The sequence below is a fragment of the Aquila chrysaetos genome, chromosome 4, assembly GCF_900496995.4.
Source record: "Aquila chrysaetos chrysaetos chromosome 4, bAquChr1.4, whole genome shotgun sequence".
Classification (NCBI taxonomy): domain Eukaryota; kingdom Metazoa; phylum Chordata; class Aves; order Accipitriformes; family Accipitridae; genus Aquila; species Aquila chrysaetos.
This window is the reverse complement of record NC_044007.1, coordinates 3,069,994-3,090,717: the sequence shown is the minus strand read 5'-3', so window position 1 is coordinate 3,090,717 and position 20,724 is coordinate 3,069,994. Positions and strand designations below refer to the sequence as shown.

Below are 20,724 nucleotides of genomic sequence, written 5' to 3'. Positions count from 1 at the left end.
TTCCCCCAATTCCCTCTGAGATGTAGGATGAAGCTTTCAGTCTCGTTTTATAGGTAAGTGACTTAAGATCAGTACAATCAGTGCCCAGGGCACATAAGGAATTGATGGCAGAGTAGACACTTGAACTAGTTTCTCCAAATGCTTTCCTAGCACCCTTCCACTGAGGGACTCTCCATGGCTGCACAGGCATCTGTAACTGATGGTCTCCAGTTTCCAACGCCTGTCCATCCCCTGGCGATTAATCATTAAACTGTGTTTCAGCTAGACTTACCTTGTATTCATTCGATCCGAATGACTGCCTTCCTGACTGCTAAGTAGTTTGGTAACTGCAATTATCTGTATAAACTGAATGGCATCTGCTGGTTTTCAGGGTTGAGAGGTGATGTGGTTAGTCCTGGTAGTGTCAGGTTTGGTCAAAATGGGCAGCTGCCTACCTCTATGGACTGAGCTCTTATTGCTGCTGCTCCTCCTGTGGGGGCAGAGACAAAAAGGCGTGTAGGGAAGTCAGGATAGATGAAGTGAGCCTTGCTGTTTCAGGGACAACCGTTCCCAATACCAGGAGTATAAGCCCTGCTCTCCAAATCTGCCCTTTCCCTGGTCTACTTCTGTCTCAGTTATTCCCCACTCTTCATGGTAGGAGAACGCCCACTGCTGTGTTAGCAGCCCGCGAGGCACAGGAGTGGGATGGAAGACTGCTATAAGAAAGGAAGGAGGATTGTGGAGGAGGTGGGATGGCCTGGTGGTGACTCCAAGGAAGTGGTGGTAGGGTCTGGGAGGGGTTTGTCTCATCTTCCTTTCTCGTCACCTCTGGAGAAGCTGTCTGCATGGGGAGGATCGCTGGAGGCTTTCTGAATCAATATGGCATTTAGCATCTTTTTTTTTAGGTCTTTCCAGTCACCAGATGAAATTCTGAAGTTCTCCATTCAATGGTTATCCATTTCTTCTCAAAGTTTTACCTCCTTCCATTTTTCACATGACCACAGGTGCCAATGAAAGGCACGGGATGCTAAATTATATATATTTGCTATGACAGAGCTTGTGCCAGCACTGAGCACTGACAATGCACATTACAGTTCAGCTCATGTATTTCTGATGGCACATTTTACAGTGCTATATATAAAGTTGTTATGGCATCTATTATTCACTGCCAATACAGTTCAAGTTAAAATAGGTTTTATATAACAGTTCAAAGCAATATTTTAAGAAATAACACTTGTGTCAAGGCTCCTGTGTCCTACCAGATTTTGACATTTCCAAGTAATAAAGATCTTTATCCAAAATGTAAGGTTTTGGCGAGACATCTCCCTTGCAGACTTCTCTATTTTTAATCTGCAAGCAATAGCAAAAGAAGCACATTTAAATAAAATGAACAGCCAGCTGAACTTTTGACATGGCTGTTATCTTTCTAGGTGGAAACTGTGAACGCTGAAAAGTGCCTCAAGGGACGTTCATGACAGAGAACAATGTCCCATTAACCTGAACCTCTGAAGAGATTCTGGAGATGTGGAAAACACACAAGTGGGAAAGAGTCATTGGAACATTAAGAAGATGTCTATTATGGGCACAATTTTATATCTGTTTTTCAGGACACAAGACAGGAGGAGAATTTATTTCCTCATTTCTTTAGCAATAAAAAGGTTTTATATCTGTTCTTGCAAAAAGGGAAAATTCAATGTCTCTTAAAAAAAAGGGCCCATTACTGGTACCAGCACCATGAGCTTCTCCAAAGTTGTGTACTAATCAGTGTGGCCCAGAAGATACGATGTTCTGTGCTGCTTAAGATCTACATGTTTCTGGTCCCAGGTATGCAGAAACGTAAAAATCCCAGCAAGACCAATCTACTTGCATAAGATAAGTTTTGCACAGCTCTATTCTTCATTCTGGTCCCCAAAGAGCAAAGGAGAACAAATGCTGTACATCAATTTGGCAATAAATTTAGTTTATTAGTTGTGTTTGACATTTAGGAATAATATTTCATTTTTAACCTTCTTGGTTACTTCTTGGTTTTGAAAACATACTGGAAAAAAGTTGTAAGGGTAACTATGAGCTCAGTGAGTCCCTTCTCTGTATACCCACAACTTCTAATGAAATCAGGGAAGTTTTAATGTGGAAGACGAGTCCTTTCACAAGAAATATGTTCATGTGGGTCAACAAACAGAAAAACAAAACCCAGTGAAAATGATGATTTAAAAGCACCATCTGCTTATTCAAATACAGCTGGGGAGAATTATGATGCAGTCCAAAAATCTATTTCATTTTCATTATATTTCTTTCAAAAGAGATGTTAAATAAAATACTATTGGTCCTAAATGTTTTTCTCCTGAGGAGAAATGTTTAAGCTACATTTGAAATAATGCTTGTGGAATGCAGTCCTCCTTACAGGCTGAACATGGATCTCGGATAGCAAAGCAAAATGGATGCAGGAGATGGGGAGCAAACAGGTAAAAAGAAAGTGCACACATACTTGGGAAGCAGAAGGCTGAACAACATTAACTGCTTAAGTTGAATAAGTTATTAACTGCAGAAGTTAAATAAGATATTCAGAGGTAAATTCATATTAGGCAGAAAGGTATACAGGATCTACCAAATCAATAGATACGCAACCTGCATGATACGTGAGTGCTGTATTTATTTAGAAGTTATGTAGGGCTGGGACTGGATTCACTTAACTTGCCTGAATTACCCCACCATGGCCATGTGCTCCAGTGTGGCGTGATGCAGAGATATCAGATTGTGGCACAGAAATGGGATTTAACCAGCAAAATAAAGATCTCTCTAAGGAGACATGACTAAATCTCTTGATTTTCCAAAGTTGGCGTGCTTGAGGCTGGCTTGGGGTTTATCATTCTCCACTGCCGAAGGGGAAAACACTAAATGTGTTCTTTTTCTGGGGAGGACAGGGGACAACATAAAGAAGGAAAGAAAAAGGCAGTGACTATATTTCAAACAAAAGGATCGCAACAATATCCTTTGTGTCCACAACACCATTTCAGAAATACCTTTGCTACCATCCTTCTTGAACATCAAACTGCAGGAACATCCCAAAATACGCATTTTCTTGTAACAAAGTTTCCTAGAGTTTGTCCTGGTGGATGCAAAGACATTCCTCAAGCATGAAAGGACAATTCACACCCAAGGATATCCAGTGTGAGAATATACTTTAACAATTTCATCCCTAGTAATGCACGCGAGCCCACAAAGCTCCATCATCTCTATTCAGCAAACCGTAACAGAAATTAGACATACAGTAACCTCGACCGACTCCTGTAAAACTATCAAAATTTCTTACTTACAGCGTTGAATCATATGTAGCTATCACTGTTTGCAAACAGAGGTCAAAGCCTCAAAGCACCAGTCTACAGCGGGAACATTTGTCCCCTTTTTGCACTGTTAACTTAATCACAATTCCTGCTATACCACAACGAAAATCTATTCTGATAAAATTAGCTGAATCCAATTAAAGGACAAAGTATAGCCCTTAATTAAATGTTCTGATTATTCTGAAGCCCTCTTTTTTTGGTTCGTCTTGAGTTTAGGCCTGTAAAGCATACAAATTAGAAAGATTTAAAATGTTTTGGTTTTACTCATTTATTGCTTAAATTTGAGTAACAAGAGTTTCCCAAAAGCATAAAAAGAGAAGTATAAAAAGAAAAATGTGGGATGTTTAACTTATTCAGACCTCTTTTTGTTCCTTTTTTTCATATTTTATTTATAGCACTTCTAAAAAAAAGGGAATAAAAATAGTATGTCTTCTTTTAACTACACTAAGAACATTCAAATACTTTGATAAAGCAAAAATATTGAATTATTTGAAAAAGTTAACAAGTTATTTCCTTTCATCTACCTATTATTCTCTCTAATGGCAAAGCTGAATATTTTCTGTCTGTGACAAATTCCAGTTTCAAGTTTGCGTGCACCAAGAAAGTTGTTTTGCTGCAGAACCAAGCTCAATTAAACTATCTCACTACCGACTCTGTTATGGAAGACTCACTGAAAAAAAAAAACCCAAACATTAGCCCATGAGAATTAATTGATTCTTGTTATTTCATTACAGGTCATATGGATTTCTAATTCTTCCTTCTGCCACTGATTTCCATTTTTAGAAACACTTGATAATCTCTCCCACTTTTAGTGATACTGTACTGGCAGGAATGTAAATCAGCATTTCTTTCATCATGTTGAGCAATGCGCAACACAAGGAATCTGCACTTCCAGCTCACAAGCCCACGAAGGGAGAAAGTTACTGACCTCAATCTGCTGAATGGCCTCTTCCCGCTGACGGATGGCCTCCAGATCCTCTTCTGTGATTTCTGAGAGCAAGGCTTGATCCTGGCTCTGGTTCTGCCACATGCCATCTCCTCCGTTAAAGATCTTCTCATCATCAGGTAGGTCAGAGAAGGGGGCCCTCGGGCTCTGCTGAGATGGGAGAACGGAAAGAAAGCAAAGGAAGTGTAAATGTTGTCCGGTTTTACACAGCCTTCTTATGGGAAAAGAAAATATTAATATAATAGATCACGTAAACAGTGGTGAAAAGGTGAAGAGTAAGTTACATGAAAGGAAACATATCGAGTCTCGAAAGAAGTGTTAGGACCCGAAGCCAGATCTCCTGAGCTACATTTGAGCCGCAGCAACCAAATTCAATTTTCCAACAGTTCTGACAGAACAAAACATTTACATGCATCTGAAAAATGACACATTTACCTTGTTGATTTTCCTGCAAATTCTTCTGGAATTAGATACTTTCTCAGGCAGACATAAAGCCTATGCATTTGTCTTGAAGACTTTATGATCCAACTTGCAACGTTCAACATAACAAAGGATCCTACCTTGTCTACTTAAGAGATAAACTAAATACAGCTAAAAAAAGGGAAAATTATTATAGTAATGTGACTTCAGAGTCATCAGTTTGTGCTACTCACAGTTACACGGTATTTATTCTATAGAGTGGACCTGATCTTGCTGACACATGAGATACCATTTTCTAGGTAGCTAGATATTCACACTGCCTTTGGGAGCTGTGCTTGTATTCAGATCCAGATTTTAAGAGCCTGTTCATGATCCAGCTGCATCTACACTGGAGGCAGGGGCAGAGGTTTAACGGGGTCTTCTCCTTCCAGCCTTTAGCTTCTGTGCCTATAGAGATGTTAGGTTCAGTCTAGACTGGGCTCAGCGAATGAAGTGATACAAGGTTGGTTTGGAGAATCAGGAGGCTAAGCTGACGTTCTAAACTAATAGGCACTGCTGAAGACTCCAATCCTACAACTGCATGAGTATTTCACTTCAAACAATGCACATGGTCCTTTAAACTGGCCTTGAGCTGAGCTTTGACTCCTAATCAAAACTTACAATAAAAAAGCAATCCAAGTGCTTCTGAAAGAAGAAATGGCAGTCACTACAGCACATTCTTGACCTAAATGTCCCCAAAGTCTCTGAAAGCTACAGGAGAAAACAAGCGCAAGAATTCAGGGGGATGTTCAGTTCTCTGAATCTGGGCTTATCTGAAGCACAAACCCTGGGGCTTTTCAATGATTTCTGCCTGAGAAATAAAGGCCTTTGCTGTCTTGCTGTGGCTGTTTTCAGAGATCTGTAATGCCCTGAATTCCCACAGGGTGACTAAGAAGCAAGGCCATCGGCACTGGCCAGAAGGGCCCAGAAGGACGGGAGAACTGGGAGGACTAGGAGGACTGAACTGGAAGTTGCAGTGGAAACAATGCCAAATCACAACGGCAAGAATGAGAAGCCTAACCAAGTATGCATGAGGGATGCACGGGAATGAGAAAAAAAAAGTCACTTATAATGTGTTTTACTTCTTCCTTTTTTGCTTAGAGATCTGCCTTGGAGGAACTGTGAAGGAGGTGTAGAGAAAATGGGTAATATTTAACTCTTGCAATCACATTTAGACAATCTAGCTGGCTAGATTTTGAAGAATATCAAGCATCTGGAAATGCTTATTTAACGCTTTAACTCTTCTTTAATTCTTTAAAAAGTGTATAATTTCTGCATTTAGAAACTAAAGAATTTTTGCAGTTGCATAAACCTAGACTTTGCCTTACAAAATTAATTCATTATTATTATCACCATCATCTAGCTGCAGACAAGGAAAATTATACAATGTGATGAAGGGAGTGGGGTGATGGAAGAAGCAGAGGCATACAGAAAAATCAGCAGCAAAGAATGAAGCATCTTTAAAAAATATAAACAGAATTATTAAAAACTTTGACATTAATGTCATACTTTGTTTCACCTTCTGCTTCCCTGGGATCTGTTATCTACAGAGAAAGGGTGTGTTACGGGAAGAAAATCATCATTTAAAATTAGGTTAAAAATTCATTTACACTTTAAAAGACACATTTTAATAGGATTAAGATACTCTGGGGGTGTTTTATTCACTAATTATTACGTGCCTTGGACACTAACTTACCTGGTAGAGTGTTTCAGTGCCAAAAGCATGTATTAATGGACTCAAGAAAAAAACCCTTGGGGTATTCTAATGCCTCATTTGTAGTGACAAAGGTGTCCTCTCATCTTCACCAGTGGCCTAACTATGACATGCAGAGGCAGTTATACTGCACAACGCCAAGTAGGCTGGAAGAGCCCAAGCGTCTGCCCTCTGAAGACACAGGAAAACAGCGACCTAATGAAATTCTTGCACTACGGTCACAGCAAGGACACTGTGCCACGGACCTGGCACATGAATGGACACTTAAAACCATGCTTTCCTACGCAGATATGCATTTCAGTGGAAGATAATAAATTCACAAGTTTTCAGATGTTTTCTGTTCTGATGTGGAAGCACAGGATTAACAGGAGAGCTAGCAGTACAGCAACCAACTTTCCAAATTATATTAGTCCATGTAATACCACAGTTGTATCACAAATATGCTTGATCTTGGCCTGCATCAACTCTATTAGTCATCCCCACTTGTTGGTCCTGGTATCTGTAAGTAACTTGCCCCCCCCAAATAATCCAAATAGTGCAATGCAGGTGATGCTGCTCAGTCATCTCTTACAAAAGCCGGCTATTCCTGTGTTTAAATAGATAATGGTCTAGACACAGATGTTTTTCTCTAAACAAAGTAGTGGCTTAAGTTAATTTCAGAGCTGCTGAAGGCAATTACATGAGTTTTTATCCTTAACATCTTTTGAGAAAACCAAACCACGGCTGCTGAATGAGTGAGTAAATCAGGAAACAACAGGATGCAGGGGGGGCTGAAATTGCCTTCCAGACACAAAAATGGCTCCATAGTAACATTAAATATAGTCACCATGACCTGCTATCAGGGTACGTATGGTGGCTGGCTGTGCTAACAAATTAAAAGTGATTTTGTGTTTGTTGATGGTACAGAGCCCCTCATTTCTGTGATAAAGCGAACAAATCCTAGATTCAGAAGTGTGAAGAAATCTAATGACTTTTAATACTTCTGACTGAAAACTGCATATAGCTTGGTTTATCAGTTGTCTCTGTTCCCTTTTGAGTTGTGCTCATTGCCATGTCTGACAAAATACTTTATTTATAGCAAGAAAAGATACGATGGAGGGCACTCTCTGAGCCTCCACAGATAAAGTTCCTTTTGACAATGCACTGGAAGGGGCCATAACTCCCTATACAGGCATTTCCACACTAAATTTGATTTAGTGCCAAATTTTATGCCCTGTGAATCTCTGTGTAATTTTCTGTTGGATTCCCTTTCATAAATTGTTAATTGGATGTGTTTGAAGTTGTTCTTTTGTTGAAATTTGCCTATGGCAGATTTTTGTCAAGATGTATCTATAAACCAAACTCTGCCTGTGAAAAAAAAGATAGGAGAGAAAAAGTTGACTATATCTGATATGCTCAGTAGTTGTTTTAAAATTAAATTCTTAGGACTGAGGGTCATACTATGCTGTTATTCATCACATCTGAAAAATTATGCCCAGGCAGAACATTTTTTCTGTTGGATAAGATCTTTTCACTAGGATAAAATCGTTGCTGCTTACAACTACACTTTTTTATCAGATTTATTCTACCAATGGGGAGATGCTATATGCAGCTGCCGGTAGAGAAAAGGAGAAAAAAAAAAAAAATTAAAAAAAGGTTTTATCTGGATGGTGGCAACTTCTGCCAGTATCTGTACTTTACCAGCAGTAAAATCTTTGCATCAGAAGTTGCATGTCTGAGACCCCTCCAGAGATGACCCCCTCGCAGCCCTGTGCCTGCCTCACTCCCCATTTGTACATTAGAAGGGACAGAAAAGGAGCATTAACACACACAAGTTCTTCTCCTTGTACACAGCAATATCACAAGTCTTACAACCCATGTCACAGAAAAATCACCGAGCAAGGGATTGAAATGACCTCTCTTCTAGTTCCCATAAGTTCTTTATTCCACCCAGAAGCAGAAATATAATATAACATCAACCAGCCTTCACGGTTTATCTTCAGAGAGTTAGGGAATCTCCTGTAGCAGCAAGATGTGTGCTGGTACCGTCTCAGTCCTGTAGCTCCCTTTTACATCTCTAACTTTAACGATGCCATTTCTGATTGCTCATTACAAGGTTGTTCCCTTATCAGAAATTAAGGACACAAACTGTTGACTGGAGATGGATGAGAAATGGCTCTTACTGCCCGTGAAATGTTTAGTGATTTCAAAGGAAAATTTCTTTTCCACACCTCATCAAAACCTGAAGATATAGAGAAAAATTATACGACAAAGAGAAAGAGGGAGACACACACATACGCTCCCTCCAGCTCAGGTTAGTTACAAGTCAGATAATTAAGGTGCCCAATGTCAGCTGCAATAAGATGGGCCTCTCACAGTCTCTCCAAAAAGAACTGTAAAAGTCGATGTAAATAATTAAGATTTAGTAGAGCTGGATTTACAGACTCTCTCCACCAGATGAATGACATACTACTGGGACAGGAGGATGAAGGGCTGAGGAAGGCATTCACACACTTCTACCTTTAACTTTGGTGTGAGGGCAGTTGAAAAGGAGACTTACGTGAGCTCAGTGCCTGAAATTAGACAATGTGAACCCCTTTCTACACCATCTCCATCCACTCCAACTTCAGCCAGGAGGCTTGTCCTGGAGAGGAGGGTTTCATTTCTGACCGTGTGTGAAAACACGGGAAGAGGATACAAACAGAGTATCTTAGGATGGATGTGACAGAGCCGTTGGTACCGTCAAAGTGGGGAAGGTGGGTCTCCTAACTGGACTGAAAACCTAATTCTGGAGAGTAAGAAGGAGCACAAGTTCCTTCTTTTCTGACTACTTCTGCACTCGCATGCTCATTTCAAGCCGTTAGAGCTGTCCTCGTCATCACTTGGCTGTAAGACACTTAAGACTGCCTTTGATATGCACAGCACGGTTCACAAATTCATTGTTACCTCCCGATTTATATGAGCACAGGTAAAAGAAGTCTCACTCACATAAGCTAATTTTGTACTACATACTGCAGCTTGTTCCAAGGAAATCTTCTGCAACCATGAAAATAGAGTATTTTAGAGGTCTTACATGACTCAGGTAGTAAAGCAAGGAAGGCTGCTCCGTCTCCTCCAATCTCCAGAAGCCTTCTCCACCTCTAGCAGGGATACGGCCAGCTCAAGCAGTAATCAACACACCTCCCACCCCTCCTGCAAACTATCACATCTCCTTGGGTAACATTTTGGCTCTGGCTTTCAAACAAAATGCAAATGCAGAGATGTTTATCTCTTGCTTTATAGTATGTATAGACATATAAACAACCAGGCTACGCTTTATGAGGATATCCTATTCTCACTAGCATCCAAGCTTAGAGATTCACGTTTTATTGCATGTAGAATAATGAGGCCGGAGTGCCTGCATTAAAGATCAATAAAATACTTTACATGGAGGGCCACTGTGCAGAATACTGCTGTAGTTATGCTGCCTGCCTGTGCCTGACACATTTTTAATAGCACGTTGGCACTGCAAGCTGTCCAGGACAAAAATGGCACGGAGCAGCCAGTTTGGCCTGCCTATCTACAATGTACAGCTAGGTTAAGAAGACAGATAAATCAGATTAGATGATCTTTCTCAAACCATGCTTCCAAAACAACTAACCTTGCAGACTCAATGAGATTTAGAGCTGTATCTCGCCAAGCAAAAGCCCAAAGCAATTACAGGTAGAAAGGCCTCAGGCAGGCACAGAACAAGCAGCCTGGGACTTCTAAATCTTTTAGAGGAGTGAAATAGTGATATTACAACTTTGCATTACCTTTCACACAGAAGATCGCAGCAGTGATTGGTAATCTGAGCTCTGTTATCTTACGGCAATCACAAATTAACCATTGGTTGCTCTTCCTTTTCACTCAAACATGGGTGCCTTTAAAACTACCGTAACAAGGACAACTTTTAAGTAGAATATTTTCAATCTTTCCTGCATGCACCACTAACATGGGCAAATACAGAAATCCGTTCAGCATTTTCTTCAAGTTATGTAAATTTGATTACCCTGCACCAATGTAGCATGAGAAAAAACAGTATGGGGAAATTAGCATAAAGGGAAGGGTTGAAGTGCATTTTTATTTAAATTAACTAGAATCTCTCATGTGTTTCTGTCTTCATTCTTGATCAAGTTGTTTACTTTTGAATGATGTAAACCTGAAATTGAGCAAGAAAATCACCATTTCTACCAGCTTCCTGCTACAGAATCTGCAAGAAATTAGTAATTTTAGGGAAAATGTAATAGCAGAAACTATTTCGCTACTTCGCTTTTCAGCATTTATAAATTTAATCGTTCAAGTCTCTGCAGTCATGAAGACTAAGAAAATCCATTTAGTTTCCTGGAACTAGAAGAGACTTAGTAACAGAGTACCTAGTTCACACCTCCTACTGGTTTTTTCGTCTTTATTTTTCCTTTAAGACTTTATTACTTCACCAAATTCATTCTGAGCAATCCTGACCTCATCACCTAAGGCTGCTCTAGTTCAGAGTCGATCTTACTGAACTCAGGGTGAGAGAATTAAATGACATGTCTGTGGTAGATGAAAAAAAAGAAAATAAGCCAGGGGCCTGAGGTTTAGCTCTCTGATAACCAATGTGCTTTTAAGAAGCACAGCATATTTTCACCCCAAGGTGAAGACCAAATTTAGGAGGAATGCCCTTCCTACCAGGCTTAGATGGTGGGGTTGAAACTGATATTTTGCTCATGGAGATCATCAGCTTCTAGGGCAAACTTCAGTTGATCGTGAGGGCTACATTTTGTCATGTATTTTTACCTTGCATAATTTTTACAGATGCCCCATAAGGAAAGGAAGGGGCAGTTTGTCCTGTTCCTATTTCCAGCTCTTCTCCTTTTTTTCCTCTTCATTTGGCAACTTTATCTACCATGCAAATATATGGTCCCGTGGCGATGTGAGCGAAATGAAACAGCAACAGTGAAAAGAGGTATAAATTTCCCCTCTCTGTAATCTAACATCCTTTTCTTTTCAAACCCATTTCATTGAATGACTTAAGTCTGATTGCACATGTCTACACCCACCCTTCTCAAAGCCAACTGCCTGTGCTATCACCAGCTTTAGGTGGCATCTCTATACATGCAAAGCAAGTGGATAAACATTCCTTTAAGATTGTCATGAAGGAGAGAGCATTCACTGGTATTTTTACAGCAACGCATCGCATTCCTAAAGCTGTTCCTGCCCTTTCCTAGCTGTCTGAATTATATTCTCATAATTCTCTGTCTCTGCACAACTCTGCTGCTGGCACAATGTTTTGGCTGGCACTGCTGTCTGAGAGCTGTATTGTACGTCGTCACTAGATCCTGATGCTAAGCAGAAAATTCCCCTGCTCACAGCTCCCTCGCTGAACATCTGAAGCACCCAGCATTTGTGTAAATGGACCACACTTGCAAGAGCTCACAGACACATCAAGACTGTCTAGAAAGGACCGCGTTGTCTCTGCCTCCCAACGTACGTGCCGCACAGCTGGTGAGCACGTTCCTGCTGGAAAGGCAAACAAGAAGGAGAATGAGTCACTCGTTAACACCCATCTAGTGCAAAAAAAAAAAAAAGCGAGAAGTCTTTCTCCTGGGTTCATGTGGAGGCAAGAGCCAAATTCAGCTCGATTTCCTGCAGCAGAGACAACCCCTAGTCAGGGCACAGTGCCACTCTGTAATGTGGAGCAGCGGAAAAGTAGGAAGATGCTGGAAATAAAAAGTATGTGTTTTTCTTTCAAGAAATTGACTGCTTTTGTATTTTGTATTTTGCTTTTGGAGTGCTCAGCCACTTTTTTTCAGAAACATGGTTGACTTCCACAAAACCTCTTTGGCATCAATCTTTTAATCTCTTTTGGTTACTGGCCTTTGGCAGGGTTTCAGCGGACTGCTCAGTGACCAAGCAAATGTTCACAGCCTGGGACTGAGGAACACTCTCATTTAGTGACTGCTCTACAAAATATCTGCCCATTTTACAGCCCCTGCACCGTCTGCTTTCACAAAACCTCAGCTACTGCCCAAAAGCTTGATCCCAAATCAGGACAAAAATCAGAGGCAGCTTTTTGCCACTCATCTGGAGGAGCTTTGCTGAGCCTTGTCAGGGTAGGTGGTCAGCTGACGAGGATGGGGATGGGGAGACAAGACAAGGCTCCTGCCTCTTTGTGAGAGTGGGGTCCACCTTTGTGGGAGAGGAGGAGCAAAGTGGGGGTTGAGCTTTGAGCGGCAGGATGGGGCAACACCCATTCACCCCACCACCACTTCTGGCACCATCCACAGAAGAGCCCCATCTCGAATAATACCAACATTGTACTGAGAAAACAGCAAGAAGCTGCAGCACAGAAATGACGAGCTATGCACTGGGACAAGAGCAGTGCCTCTGCAGGAAAACATAACCTATTTTCACTTACAGGCTTTTCTCAGCAGCTTTCTATTATCCATCAGATTTCAACATGAGGCATCAAGACATAAATGGTCTGTCTTCTATCTCAAAGGATCCTCAGACCTGTGGTCCACTTCACAGCAAATTTTTTTCAGCACTAACTCAGAACAAAACACGGGGGTTGTCACGGGCTGGTAACCTGAAAACATAAAGTCAAAGTGATTTACTCAAAATGATTAAGCAAAAGAGTCAGAGCCAGGCTGAGTCCATCTGAGTAATTAACTGGTGACTCCCATGTGGTGTCTCCACCTGAGCAAACAACCTCTCAATAGAAAGAAAATCAAGTCTGTGGAGTCTAGGTCAGGATTTGTCCCATCTGAAGAAGGCACTCCAAGCAAGTGTGAAGTCAGCAGCGCACACTGCATGGCATGGCGTCAGCAGTGAAACCAAATGGATCAAAACCAGAAGTTGGGAAGTTCGACATGCAAGTGCCTTTGACAGACCCTTCACATGTGCCCAGCAGTGATGGGAGAAGAGGGAACAAAAGTTCACGCTTCCTTGATGCCATGTAAACCTCTTTTTTTTTTTTTTTTTTAATTTACCTGTAAATTTGCTACAGTGAAGCCTATTGATCCAAGCCTGATTGCAGGCAGCTGCTTGTTAAGTATTACACTAATACTATACACAAACCCTTAATTGTTTTTCTTCAGGACATTTTTGGTTTTAATTAAAATACAAACAAAGGTAATAAAAACGTTAAAAAGATACAAAATGACAGACATCTGCAGTGAAACAAGAGACACCAACTGAATCGAAATGAAAATATTGAAAATCCAATTTGGGACTATCTAGCAGCACTGCTATACAACAAGCTGTGAGGGATCAGTGACATGATCTGTGGTCAACCTCTGGCGAACCCGTTCACCATGGCCAGACAGCATGTAAAGGGCTCGCCCTAGCTTCTCTTTTCAACATATTCGATGAAAACTTTCTATCTCTAGGGAGATCTAGTTAGACTGAGCTTTTTGATCAAAACTGACCAGAACTGAAGCTGTCATAAGCACCTCAATTAAAATGAGATTTAGGAAAGCAAAACCACCGTGAAGATGATGGAGGAAGTAATCATTAACACAGACTGGGTAATTATGTTGGGTTACTTCCCAAAACAGGTAGGATTGAAGATTTGCCTGCCTTTTTTCTACGGTCCCTTTTTAGATTATTTAACGAAGGATAAATCCAGGCTAGTGATCCTGGCACGTAGTTTTTGTGAAAGCCCCTTATCCCACATCAGTTATACAAGCAGGTGACCTGAAAAACAGGTGGATGGATGTTTCTCCACTGGTTTTGCTAGAGATGGACTTGGGAGCAATCACAAAGCCCATCCTGCTAGGAAAGCCATGAAGACAATCCCAACACAGCTTGAGTGGGTTGTGTTTTCAGCCAGCTCAGCTGGATCTGGAAGAGCGCATCTTATTATAGAGGTTCTGCTGTTCCTCTTGGGTCAAGAAAATAACCAATGCCAGGAAAGCACAGTCTTTTTGGGCTTAAACTTAGATAACAAAATAGGTCTTTAGCAAGACCAACCAGCTTTTTTCAACGTTACTTGCTGTTTCTGTGTGCTGCAATCAAGAATTGCTTAGGGAGCAAGTTCTTTGGTCTCTCTTAGTGGCATATCTTCTCGAGCTAATAAGGCGTGTGCTGCAAGTGTATAAACTAACAAACAGAAATTCTTTTTATTAGCTCCCCATGCTTCCTACCAAACTTTTTCTTTTTTTTTTTTTTTGCTTTCCCTCCAAACATGATGTGTTCCAGCTCACGGGACACAATCATCCAATTGGCAGTGCTGGGAGAAAAGGAAGATACTTGGAAATTAGCATTTGATTCTAGTAGTGCATTCTTAAGTGTATAATTATGGCAGAGTACTGCACAGCAGAGCCTAGTTAGACAGGGACTTCTGCAATCAAAAGGTCTGTAGCATTTGTTCATAAAGTGATACATTCAGTGAAATAAAGATCATATTTTCAACTAAATTGGTGAAATGGCTGCTGTCCCTCTAAGAGTGCTCCCTCTAAAGTCCAGAAACATCAATGGGGACTTTCCCAGTGCCCATTCCTCCTACCTGTCCCAGACATCCATGCAGGAGGGAATGAGTCTGGTTCTTTCTCCTGACCAGCGATAGTGCCTGTCTAACATAGTCTAATCTCCCAATCTGTAAATAACCTTAAAAAAATATGTTTAATTGAAGGGAATTAATGCTTGCCCTGGTTTCTGTGTGCTGTGACAGCAAGGAGTGACAAGGATCAGAGGACACTGTTTTACTGGAAGTATTTAACAACTAGTAAACTTTATCTGGAGGATATGACCTTCAATCTCAAGAAAAAGGAAGAGTGACAACTCGAATTTCAAGTCAAGTGAAGTCAGGATATTTAGTGGTTTAAAGAAAACCACAAGAACAGCAGCAAAAAAAATTATATTCTTCCTCAAGACTAATGATACAGGTATACGGATCTAGACAATGTCTCAAGAAAGAGAAACTAAAGATATTAGGTAAATTTAGTCACAAATGCATATTTGTGACCAAAATGCCTGCGAAGTGAAATAATGAAAAGGAGAAGTGTAAACATTGTTAAAGGGAACAAAATCTTGTTTCTGAATTGGTTTTGTCCAGGGAGAATGAAATAGGAAGAATTCGGCAGTTTGCTAATTTATCCTGTATGAGTTCTTTATAGGGCAAGACGAAGTGAATTTAACCTTCCAAACAGCGACAAGAAATAGGAAGTGCCAGCAAAGGAAAGCAATGCAGACCAGCTTTATTATCCTCATGTGCTCCATGCTGTCTCTGTGATATACGTTTACAGAGATGCTAACCTTTCTTTAGCTCAAGCGTTCAGTCCCATACCGCACGGTTAGCATACAGGCTTGATGAAGGCTTTCATGAGGATTGAAAAGCTACCTAAAATGTTTGCAAAATAAAACATTCAGGGAAAGGATTAAGATAAAAAATGCTGAAAGGTTTTCAGCTCAGCGCTTCCAGAACGTGACATGTAACAAAATTGTCCAAAAATCTGTGCATTATTCCAGTTAACATCAGGACAATGTCTTAACTGTGTCAGAGGCAGGAGAGGCCACAGATAAATATGCAGATAATTTCCACTACACATTTTTATTGGACTATTATTATTATTTATTTTACTTATGTTTTAACTGTGCTATTGACTTTCCAAACTGATGGGGCATTAACCATCCACACAACTGTTTTTTATTAGCTTTAGCACTTAACCTACATGTTTCTTTCCTAACATCAGGCCATTCTGACTTCTATCATTTAACATGGTGAATAATTCACCTGGTCTTCATTTGTATTTTCACCTTGAAAGTATTTATAGACTGTAATCATGTCTCTATTGATACTTTCTTCTAGACTACTTAATTTAGCTCCCTCATTTTCTCATCTGATGTTTATAGACTATATACCTCATGTTATTTTACTTGCCCTGTTCGTATTCTTTTTTATTCTCTCTGTATATACCAATACCCTTCCCAAGCCATAAACTCCAGGACTTCATTGCTTGTGCCATAAAAATACATTTCTGTTGGAAACTTTCACCCAAACACAGGGGGAATTTTGTCACATGTTAAAGTCTACTCTGAAAACTGATGTATGGGGCTTTGGTTGGTTGGTTGATTGGTTGCCTCCTGGTAATTTTCCAAACTATTCGACCTAGTCTCAGAGGACTCAAATATGGACTTTTTCTATTCCTACAGTAATAAAGGAAAAATGAACTGATTCTGAAACGCTAGTACATACTCACTGAATTAAAATCATATTTTACTCCCCAAAATAGACCTCTGGCTCCAAACCCACGCTGGAATAGGATCCTTTCAGCAGAAAGATGACAGCTTTCTGCTATTCCTTTGAAGACTAGATTACACCTCAAGCTTCATAATGCCTTATGAAATAACTACTTATTACGCAAAATGCTCTCTTTTTTTTACTTACTCCTTTTGGAAATCGGGACCTACAGCCTCAGCAATGAGCTCCTCCAGGTCACACAGCACGTGTGCAGGCAGTGGCGCACACTAGTTTCTAGTATGTAACATATTGTTCCTCGGTGCTCCTTTGTGTGTGTGTGGAGATGAGCTTTTCATCACATAACCTAAGACTTTGCACTGCCCAAGACGCTCCTCACTAACACCTATGGGTGCGCGCATGGGTGCAGGCATACCCCCATTGGCACTGTCCCTTCTCTCTGTCCAAGGAGCCACGAATGGTTGGGGGAGAAAGGGAGCACAGTGAACCACAGGAAGGGTGTTTGCAGGGAATTTATTTCATTCTGCTCCCTGTCTACTCAAAACAGTGAAGAGGAGTTCTCCAGCAGGTAGTTCAACTCAATAAAGTTATGTCCTTGCTTCATTTTTTTTGCCTTTTCTCCACTGACTTTTTAAGGAGCTATAAACTGCTAATAAAGCCAAGGAGCTATATGCTGTTAACAGAGTTTCTAAAGTTAGATGCCGGTTTGCCTCATCAGATATCAAGAGTCCCATTCAGGGAAAGAGGGATAAATTAGGCAGATGATGGTTCATGACTAGAGGTATAGACATGTAAGTGGGATCCCTCTTAACACTAATTTGAGAGGTTTACACAGTAGATATCTTCATTTGAATTCATCAGCCAAATTGAACTGCCAGAAATCCACCTCACCAAGCTTTACGTACCCATACTGGAAGCACTGACCTCTAAGCTCCTTATTAAGACTCCCATTATATTCAGTGGAGACATGGTCAATAAAGTCAATGGAGATAAGAGCTGTATCCTCCAGATTAAAAAGATTGACAGCTACTTAACATGAGATTCTGTCGTGGACTATAAAGGGAGCCTTGAATGTCAGGCTCAGAAGTAGAGACCTACACGTCACATGCTCAGGTGTGGCCAAGGGACAGTATCGAAAAAAAGAACAAAGAAAAGAAAACAATACAAAAACCCCACCAAAACCCTCACAGGCTTTTTTTTTTTTTTTTCCTAGAGAACAATTCATCCTACTCAGCTCCCATGAGTACACTAAGATATGTCTATTTCTCTCAACTGATTGTAGAAAGAGTCATGTTGCCTTCAGAGGTAGAAATCTGCACTGTGAAATAATTACCAGACATTCCTTCGGCATGCATGGTTTTTGATCCCACTAGATTTATCCAGTACTGGATGAGGACAGGGAGGCAAGACAGATCTGGGGTGGTGCCATAGAACGGCCTGGATTCCCTCTTCATGGAGAAATCCTGTTTTCCCACACACGGCACATTTAAGAGTAGAAAACATGTTTGCAAATATCTGGTCAGCACAACCAAGAATTGACAAAACCACCACTGTTTTACTGATGTGTGGTTTGTTTATTCATGTTTCACACAGAATGACCTTCTATCTCACCACACAGAAGGCTGAACCGTATGAAATGCTGAATTACTTTTGACAAGTTTCCTCCAGCTGGTGAGATCTGGAGGCAACCAGCACCTCCCTCATAGACCAGGTCCTTAATAGACTTAATAATACCATGAGGATATGAAGTGATCTAAGCTATATATTCACACTGCATAAGATCACACTGCATCAAAACTTTGATAGGTCCCTCCGCTATTTGCTCATCCTTAAGGAGCAATGACCCGAACATTAGCACGTCTAGTAAATTGTTCTAATGTGTGGTGAAAGGGGACTAATGGATACAGTAATTGATTGTTTGATGGATAGCTGGGGAGCCCTTTGATTATGAGTTTTTGCTATGGTCCAAGACATTTTCATTCTCCAGTTAACCCAGAGCTGATTGCTCGCATGAATTATCTCCTTCTCTGCCTGCAAATATCATTCTCTTAATAAATATTTCATTAGAAACAAACCAGTGGTGGGGAGAGAGGAGAAAGCGGATGCTCAGTGCTGTGTCTTTTGAAGACGTTACGGAACAGACACGGAGATTATCCATGAAATGTGCTGAGGTCAGACAAGAGGTCTTTGCTTCTCCAGGATTTAGTGCTCAGAACAAAGCAAGAGGCAAGAAGAAGCCTGAAGGTCAATTTAAATCAATCAAGGGAGGCCCAATATGGACCAAGAGGGATGTACCGCAGTGGGGAAGCCGCTGTGTTAAAGTTGGCTTCCTCACAAATTCCACCTTCCTCTCTCCCAAGCTCCAGGCTGAGCTTTCATGTTACAACAAGGAGGGACTCTGACCAGGAAAAAGAATATCAGCAAGAAAACAGAGTTATAGGTCCTGGGATTTAGTTGCTGAGGGTTGAATTTTGATCCTAGTGAAGCTTATGGTGACTCCTCAAAAGTTATTTACCACCTCTATTCAGCTTTATGATATTTAACTGTTTATTCAAAACACTTGTACCAAACCTATTTGTTTCATTTTGGCTGGTTACATTTTAGCATGACATACAACTGTACTTTTGAGTTACGAAGGTTGCTACTCTTCTCTCCAAATAGGCTACCCTGTTCTCCTAAAGGACAGTGTAGAAACCAGGCAGAAACAGACTGTTCTGCCATTCCAACTCCCGATCCCGGATCAACCCTGTTTCATATCCCTTCAAATTTTCAAATATGAAGAGAGCAATATTTGCAAAGAAGACTTTGGACCTCCACAGGCTCCACTGAGGAGAGGAACTTCATAAACTAAGCTTGAATCAGAGGTAGTTTGCTACAACATAGAAAGGAGTCACTACACAAGCTAATCCCAATTCGCTTCAGCACCACTTACTTAATATGCTGAAAAGTGCTGCGGTTTTTAAATCCTCTTTCACTGAAAAATTGTTGATGAGCAAAATACATAACATTCACTATTACTCTCCATCCTGTGTATGTCCCCTGGGCATTGAGACACTCTTATCTTGTTTTCCTAGCTGTTCCTGGAGCATATTTATATTGTTAGTCTCACAATAGGTATCATTATGTCAATAAGCACAAATTAAACATTAATAGTATGGTTATGGGCAGAAATGCAACTGATCATATCACATGCTATAAAAGGAGTATACATGTCAAGGAAATGGCTTCAATGTTCTTCGCTCTCAATTCTTTGCCAAAACTTCTACAAAGGGGAATGGCATGAGCACAAGATTGGGGAGAAGGAGAGAGAGTGACAGCGAAAGAGGGACAACTTATCAAAAAGAGAGCAAGGACCAGCAAGAGTGAATGAAGAACACAGAAGATGCTCAGAAAGGGGGAGCGTGGGACAAAGAGGAAAGAAGGCACGGACGTGAATTGAAAGGAAGCCAAAGGCAGACCCAGGATGCTTCTATAATGCACAGATCTCCCACTCAGGTAAGACAGGGTCTGAGATAGGACCATCTGCAGATCTTCCTCATAGGAATTAAACCCTCAGTAGTGCTGACATATTTCAGAAGCAAGGGTGGGAGAAGGAAGGCAGGGAATCTTTCCAAAACCAGTGTAGCCATTAGGGAAGCCTATGCATTACTGTTGTTGCTCCTTAAGTTACCATACACAAGCCAACTATTGGGGAGTAAAGTCCACAGTGGTTGAGCAGCAAATCCCATTTACAGACAGAATTCTCTGTTTTCTCCTGAAGAAGTATTTGCCACTAATTTCTGAAGATAAACCAACATCCTGCCTACCTTCTGGAAAGGAAGCTTTCTTACCACAGGGGATTCTAGTAATAGAGATTAAAAAATGGGTAAAAGAAAAGCATTGGAAAAAACTCTCTTTCCAGAGAAATACTAAACTCTCTAGTGATCTGAGATTGGATCGAGTGAGGAAATTATTGGCACAGTTAAAGTTGGACATATATTTTCCATACCAAATTGTGGAAGCTGACTGAGTCCATAATATCACTGCATATTTTATCATAATCGTTAGGCTGCACACTGACTTTCTCCATGGAAAGCACTCTCTGAACCACTGACACTGCCTGCTG

General features: G+C 40.7%; 1 protein-coding gene across 21 annotated transcripts in view; it reads right to left on the bottom strand.

The window, feature by feature from the left end:
- Positions 1-20,724, bottom strand: part of TSNARE1 (t-SNARE domain containing 1) — a 488,733-nt gene that overhangs the window by 228,234 nt on the left and 239,775 nt on the right. For 20 of the 21 annotated variants that reach the window (XM_030012179.1, XM_030012185.1, XM_030012183.1 and 17 more), the window contains one exon: positions 4,249-4,416. In XM_030012179.1, coding sequence (XP_029868039.1) covers positions 4,249-4,416 — 168 coding nt within the window. The remainder of the gene's footprint in view (positions 1-4,248; positions 4,417-20,724) is intronic. The other variant, XM_030012187.2, reaches the window with a different exon arrangement.